Source organism: Maylandia zebra, linkage group LG4 (assembly GCF_041146795.1).
Source record: "Maylandia zebra isolate NMK-2024a linkage group LG4, Mzebra_GT3a, whole genome shotgun sequence".
NCBI lineage: Eukaryota > Metazoa > Chordata > Actinopteri > Cichliformes > Cichlidae > Maylandia > Maylandia zebra.
This window is the reverse complement of record NC_135170.1, coordinates 28,394,390-28,402,093: the sequence shown is the minus strand read 5'-3', so window position 1 is coordinate 28,402,093 and position 7,704 is coordinate 28,394,390. Positions and strand designations below refer to the sequence as shown.

The window sequence follows — 7,704 nt, the reverse complement described above, 5'->3', positions numbered from 1 at the left end:
TGCCTTAACAAAAAAACCCCTCCATGCCTCCTTCTTTAGCTTAAACGTGAATCAAATGTAGATACACAACCAAACCATTAGTATTATTGTCTCTACGTTCATTTGTATTCCCAGATTTATTCTTTATTTCAAAAATCCTCTAGATGGGGCTCCATCCATGCCTGTTTTTTCTTTTTCTTTTTTTTTTCCTTCGACTGTTTGGGACCAGATGGAATAGGTTTGATTGGAATAACAGACTTCAGTGTCTGATTCTGTCCTTTAATTTCAGAACTATTTTCAGACACGGATCCTTTGCTTTCTAGCCATGCGGGGGTTTTTTTAAATCCTTTTTTTTTTTTCTTTCAGTGTGTTTGCAGGATCACTGAATTTATACTCTTTAATAATACAATATAAGAACTTATATGTTAAGCAAAGAAAAAATCTTTTTGCTTTCTGAGCCCCTTTGATCAGACAGATGCTTGCTGTTAGATAACCATCATCATGCATATAGACCCTATGTCTGAACAGTTCTACTGTTTATTCATTGCTTCAGGTAACTGACAGTCCTACTCAAACTTTAGATTCAATCACGACTTTAATTAAGTTTTAATTGTATTATTATTATTATTATTATTATTATTATTATTATTATTATTATTATTATTATTATTATTATGAGCTGATCTTGCATCTTCTGGGTGGCGTTACAGTGGGAGGGAACATACAGTAGCAATGTTGAGAGAATCCAATGACAGTGCGGCAGGATGATGTACCCTCCCCTAAGAGTCCTGCCTCCCAGCGGACCAGGGCGCCTGGCGCAGCGGATTGAGGGTCTGAGTGCATGAGGGGCCCCTTAAAGAGAAGCGCCGAGCAAACGGCACGGACTTTCTCTATTGAAGAATCAGCGAGATGAGGAACAGCGCCAACCCGGCATCATGCGCTCCAGGCTCCCGAGGACCGCCTGCCTATTGCGAATCATTGCACTCTGCATCCTTCTGTCGCACACTGCAGCTTATTTTGGGTCAGGCAATGAACTTTTACTTGTACATTTCATCTCGGTTGTTTGGCTTTTCTGTTTAAATCATTAGAAGTGACCACAGCCACAACCTTTACAAGCTTTAGCTGAATTACGCACGCGTAATTATATTTTTATAGGGCTGTTCGAAGTCCATGTACACGCTAATATGTTCCACTGAAACAAAAAAAAAATCCATATTCGCAATTTCAAATGTATTTTAAGGTAAATGAACATAAAAGTTTTATTCCTGGATTTTCTTCGAGGGAGAAAATACAGTTGTGGGAACACATTTGTAATAACAACATATGCTGGAGTGGTGACAGAATAGTTTCATTACTGTGGACGCAGTGTTGGTGTATTTTGTCACACACATACAATTTCTAATGTGATTTTTCCCCCTCTTCTATAATCCTAGACTGACAGGTCGGGAACCTCTGGTGTTTTTACCAGCTCCGTTTTCCAATGAAGCTCCATCAGGAAAGGCCCACCTGAAGCAGTGCGAACAAATGACTCTGACGAGGAGACAGAAGAGACTCTGTCGCAGGGAGCCGGGCTTAGCCGAGACGCTTCGGGAGTCGGTGCGCCTCAGCCTCCTTGAGTGTCGGTATCAGTTCAGAAACGAACGCTGGAACTGCAGCATGGATGGTCGGGGAAGTCTTCTGAAAAGAGGTGAGCCACTTTAACACTTTCCTCAATTTTGGGTTCTTGCTCAAGGTCACTGAGAAAGTCGGAAATTCTCTTTTATCTAACTACAAATTATATATGTCTTCGTCTTTATTTACCTGCAGTGCATGGCTGAGCAGTAAGAACAGGATGTTTTATAGATAAGCACACCTGTAGTGCTGCAGGCATGTTTTTGTCGACATAAGCTCATCAATCAAAAAGTGAAAATGAGAAAAATGAACCAGTAAAAAAATTTATGCGTAAACGTTTTACCACCAGTTTAACAGCTGTAAAAGTTTGTAAACAATAAGGTTTCTTGTTCAAATTTAACGAAATAATTAAACTGATATTTTCTATTTTATTTCAAACAATACAACATTTTACAAGCCCCTTTCTCACACAGGGAAGCAACTTTTTCAATAAGATGTATTACATGCTGTACAAGATAGAAACTGAATATACACCCGTTTATAAGGTTTTACAGGTTCTTTGTTTTGTTCCTAATAGTCGTTTGTTGCATTTCTAAATAAACAATTGAGACATGAGCTTCAACTATTTGCAGCAAAGTGCTGAAAATGATTCCTGTATATAAAAAAAAGCTTGGTAAGTTATTTTGCTTGAGAAAACCAGTGACAAAATTAATTTTCTTCATCTCATTTAAAGTTAAAAATGTTCCTAAGTCATTCTGTATACCAAAGAATGTGTCAAGATAACACTCGGTAACTCCTCTGAACCCCTTGACTTGATACAACCTTTTAAAGTTTTTGAGAAGCTGCTTACTTGAATACTTTATAATTTACATGGCTTGATACACCTATTGATTAGCTACCGTTGGATCACCATATTGCATATAGCTCAAAATCCCTCCTGTGCACATAAACTCCTTTAGGATCTTCTAAGCTTTATGCATATGGATATCAGCGTGTGGGAGAACATGAACAGGTCAGCACAGAGGTAATGAGGGAGTAGAAAGCCAAGAAATGTGGTGCGGTGCAGAGTGCTCAAGCCCTGTGGTTATTTTTATCTCGGGAAAGTGGCCATTCCCAGAGGAAAAGGGTGGCGTGATTACCCACTTTCATCTGGGAAAATCCTTCCTAGTCAAAATAATAATTAATTGGATCAAAATATACCATGGTGATGGCTCTGGGTGAAGCAAATAACAGTGCAAAACCAAAAGGAAATGTCAGGAGAGGAATTGCGACGTAAGAAAACTTGCAGAATTGCTGATGTTGTTGTAAACCCTGACAACGCATCGAGTCCTCTGTAAACATTCTGGCTTAAAAGGTTAATCGGTGACGCAAAAAGCATTTTGTCGTAAATTTTGTTCTTTCAGAGCAAATGTTTCAGAGCACCAATAGCTTTTGCATCCAAAGCCTTGAAAAAATGTAGCTTTAAATATTTTTTCTTTTCTTCCACCTCCCCTGATCCCTCTGCCACAGCTTTCAAGGAGACTGCATTCCTGCTGGCTGTGTCCTCTGCAGCACTGACCCATGCACTTGCCAAAGCATGCAGCTCAGGTCGAATGGAGAGGTGCACTTGTGACGATTCCCCCGGGATCCAGCATCGGGAAGCGTGGCAGTGGGGGGTCTGTGGTGACAACCTGAAATACAGCACCAAGTTTCTCAAAAAGTTCCTCGGCCAAAAGAGGGTCAGCAAGGACCTGAGGGCTCTGGTGGATGCCCACAACATCAACGTTGGAATTCGGGTGAGTGTAGAAATATTACATCAATTATTCTGCAGCAAAACAGCTTACTCCTTGAAGCCTGAGGCGACAAAACGTACGCCTTAGCAACACTCAGTTCGATTAATTGTTCTGCGATTTTACCTGACAATTACACCTCTGACGCAGTCCCGAGTATCAAATGTTATTGAACTGTAATCCTCGCCTCTATATTTTTCATGGTGCCAGCCAGATAAATGCTCTCTGATTTGGTGCTGTCATCGGCCCGAGCGGATAATACAGAGGCAGAGGGTGAGGCAGTTGTAGTGAGGAGACAAGATGGCTGTGGGATGGTTGGAGCCAGGTGTTTTCAGGCATGATAAAGCTTGCTGTGCGGGCCAGCAGAAAATTAAAGGTCTCATTTCAGAGAGAACGATTATAACCGTGGCCTCTTTTTAATATACGAGCAAGCATTTTTTTCCACTTACTGGATCACTGTGCTCTTCATAAATCCACCTAATGTTCATAACCACCACTGTGTAGCTGTGAAATAGCAGGCCCCAGGGTCCTACTCCTGTAGCTCACACCTAGACAAAGCTGATGTGGAGAAAAAGGAAAAACACAACTATCTTATCTAATCTTTACTGAGTTAAATGTTTTCCTCAGTTGACACCAGTGTGGCCAGAAGAGACCAGGAGCCATGTTAACAAAAACTTAAAGTGGTCGGCATCCCTCATCTCACATTAATGGTGTTCTGAAGCCCCCGAGGGGTTCATGCCTGCAAAAGGAGGAACTGAGCAGAAGTACCTAGAAGTACCCTCTGGGTCTCTCTGTATGACCTGTCTCTGGCCTCTGCAAAGACAGCAGCTCTCAGGCTGAGTGATTGCTCTCATCACTGACCATCAAGCTCAGTGAACTATTAACCTAAATGAGGGGCACCACTACCAAATGCTGCATTATGTTTTTGGCACTTCTTGCACAGAAATTCTTATTGATGTTTTCCATGAGCAGGCATGTACTAAAAACAGGGTGGAGAGATTCCACTCGCCCCTGTTTGTCACCTCTGCCTCAGGCTTTAGGAAAGAGGCAGGAGAGAAGCCGACAGAGCTAGTTTCAACACACCGAGGAAAAAAAAATAGCAAGAGCTGTCCAAGTGAGAAATGCGGGGTGAAATATGACATGCTGAACAGCATCTTTCAATCCATTATGTCAAATTTTTGACTGAGGTGAGCTAAAGGCACATATTGGCGGACCACCACTCCTAACCCCCTATGCACCCTGCAGGAAATTGTCTCACTCTTGCCAGATAGACCTCCCAGATAAGAGGCCAGGTAATGAATCAAAGTGAAGGAACTGACATTTCTTCCCTTTTTCCCTCCAATTCCTACCCCCCTCAACCTCCCATCTTATCCCAGGCAGTGAAGAGCGGACTGAAAACAACCTGCAAGTGCCATGGTGTCTCCGGCTCTTGTGCTGTACGGACTTGCTGGAAGCAGCTGTCTCCTTTTCACGACACTGGACGCCTGTTGAAGTATCGATACGACACTGCTGTGCGAGTGCTGAGCGTCACCAACGCAGCCACCGGGGAGACCGAACTCGCAAGCCCCCGTCGCCAAGGTCAGAGCCTCCGGACTACCGACCTGGTCTACCTGGAAGACTCCCCCAGCTTCTGCAGGCCCTCTCGCTACTCCCCTGGTACAGGTGGCCGTTCGTGCGCCAAAGACACAAGCTGTCAGAGTCTGTGCTGCGGACGTGGTTATAACACAGCCATGCGCCTCACCAGCCTGTCTTGCCACTGCCAGGTACGCTGGTGCTGCCACGTGGAGTGTCAGACATGTGTGAGAGAGGAGGAGGTATATACCTGCAAAAATGCATAGCTGCATGATGAGATAAAGACATTTGCAAAGACCTGAATAAAGAATGATCCTTTGAGTCAATGGAAAATGTGATTTAAAAAAAAATGAATCACTGATCATGGACAGGACTGAACTGTAATCTCCTATAGACACTTAACACTAAGGGATTGTGAACTGCATGGAATATACAAATGTAATAATATTATACTGCTGGTTATAGTCACTAAATTGATATGCAACAGCTTACTGTAGGTGAGGATGTTTTCAAACTACCCTGCTTTTCTCTCGCTGAATGCACTGAAATCTCACTCTCCTGAGGATGAGGAGGGAAAATGCTCTTACAGCAGGTACTGGACCGGACTGGAAGACATCGGATGCTGAATCCTGTCTGCAAGGAAGCTCTAAAAGGGATTTTGTTGTGTTGTAATTGTCTCCCTCCATTTCACTATTTATTGTGCCAGTTTTGTTGTACTGCTGCTTTATATTTTAATTCTTGGAATCAATTGTTATCAATGAGGCTAAAATAGCCTTTAAAGGAACCTACCTGTCTGACTTTCTGTCTGCTGTGGTGAACTTTTAGCTAAAGTTCAGTCCTGACTAAAAAGCACTTAAGTTGCTCTTGCATCATGAGATCCTATGTGCATTATGAATTGTTTGTCTTTAGGCCTAAATATATGATTAGAAAGAATCACTGGAAGCTTTGAGCAGTGATTAATGCCACACAACCTACATTGTAACTGATGCATGAGAAGCTTATTGTGCAAGCAGAGAAGCTGGCTTTCAGTTGCTCTTATGGAAATGTCTATGGAAATCTTTACATGTGGACTAATGTGGGCTCAGTAGAACAAAGGGAAATACCTGGGGCAATAGTGAGGGAAACACCAAACACTGTGGTTAAAGATCACTTTTTTTCTTAATTTATCAGCATACCAGCCTGGCTCTTCTAATTCTGCTGTTTATAGAAACACACACTTTGCTATGCTTTCAAGTTTAAAATTATTTGGCCGAACCATTTGGTCTTCAAAGTCTAATTTAGCCACGTCTTTGTTCTGACTGCCTTTGAAGTGGGCTAATCATGCTCCTTATTTGCTAAAATTGCTAATCAAAGACAATCACCCAGTTTACTACCCTTATATATTCAACTTCAATGTGTCCATGTGTGCAGGTCAAAAGTGCGTGCCGGACCCCAAAGGTTTGTTTTTATTGGCCAGTTAATGTTTTCTCTGAGGGACTCTGAACTGTATATATAATCTGAGTATAACTCATGTCAGGGGTCCTGGCGTCTGACAATGTGGAATCATAATTTTCTACCTCACTTCATCTTTTGGCAAATATCAGTAAGATTTATGAGCTATGCAGAGTTATCCTCTCTGTAGATACATGTTTTCCCCTCTGCATTCGTTATAAATATCATATTTGAGATGTTTGTACAGCTCTTTTTAATTTGGTAATATATGAATACTCATTTTTCCAAAGCAAGTTTTTATAAAAATCTAGTTGCTTTACATTCTTATTTAAAACAAATAAGGTTAATAAATGGACAACGAGTCACAAGGCCTACGTGTTTTGTTGTGTCTTGCTCAGTTGCTGCAGGCAAACACACTAAACCATGCGCACACACACACTTCACACGCAACAAGGAAGCGAGCGCAATACACCTGCCCGAAACACGGCTCTGTGCATCGACTGAGCAAAAAACCACTTCCTGCTCATGGTGGCCTGGCCTCCTTTTCATCTGAAAATCCTGTGGTCGTGCTGCATCGCCATCAACCGCCCAACCGAAAGGCGAGGGCTGCGTGCGCGGAGAACACGCTTACAGGTGTTGTGCCTCTGGCCAGCGCACCAGCCGCGATGACAACCATAATGCAGATGATGACAAAGGTGGTGACTCAGAGGAGCGCTGTCTTTCAGAGCATTTGACCCCCAATTCACCATTAGAAAGTTACAATCGACCGCCCCACAACGATGATGAGAGCAGTTTATGTGCTATTATCCCTGAATCATAACTTTCCACTCATTTGCAAGGCATCAGTGAACCTACAGCATACAGAGGGCTATTGTATAAGGTATTTATAGTGTGCTCTCTGGTGCTTTTGATGTTGCTCTCTAATTACTGTGATTACGCATTATTATTCCTTATTAGAACATTCACTTAAAACCCAAAGCATTGCAGTAAATTATAAGATAATTTTTTTAATTACTTTATATTATTGATGTAGAGCAAGTTATTGTTGGGGCAAATTAGTTTTTAAGTAAGATGAGTAAACTTGTCTTGGCTGTTCAGATATTTTAATGAATTTTTAGGACTACCTTGCATAGAAGAAAAAAACAGCTGTTTGCTTTAATGGCAAAACTTTATGGAGAGCCAAATGTCACCTTGGGGAAATAGGGAAAGGTTAGCTTGGGTAATAGAGAAAAAAAATCTTAAATGTTTTCTTGTTTTTGTCGAAAACTATTCCAAAACCAAACATATGTATGCAAATATTCAAAGTTTCAGTTTTACTAAACTTCATGTATTTTCACTATGA

General features: G+C 41.7%; 1 protein-coding gene across 1 annotated transcript; it reads left to right on the top strand.

Annotated features, from left to right (window-relative positions):
- Nucleotides 1-805: 805 nt before the first annotated feature.
- wnt9b (wingless-type MMTV integration site family, member 9B) lies at nucleotides 806-6,732 on the top strand. The gene is made up of 4 exons (XM_004552254.2): nucleotides 806-1,000; nucleotides 1,413-1,666; nucleotides 3,100-3,365; nucleotides 4,736-6,732. Exons 1-4 carry the CDS (start codon nucleotides 915-917, stop codon nucleotides 5,195-5,197), a joined length of 1,068 nt encoding a protein of 355 aa, XP_004552311.1. The 5' UTR covers nucleotides 806-914; the 3' UTR covers nucleotides 5,198-6,732.
- Nucleotides 6,733-7,704: the final 972 nt, after the last annotated feature.

Bases quoted from the DNA above. Each gene is read 5' to 3' on its own strand.
- wnt9b (XM_004552254.2), top strand. From the start codon at position 915: ATGCGCTCCAGGCTCCCGAGGACCGCCTGCCTATTGCGAATCATTGCA. The intron at 1,667-3,099 runs GTGAGCCACTTT...CCTCTGCCACAG, and splicing joins GGGAAGTCTTCTGAAAAGAG to CTTTCAAGGAGACTGCATTC. The intron at 3,366-4,735 runs GTGAGTGTAGAA...ATCTTATCCCAG, and splicing joins ACATCAACGTTGGAATTCGG to GCAGTGAAGAGCGGACTGAA.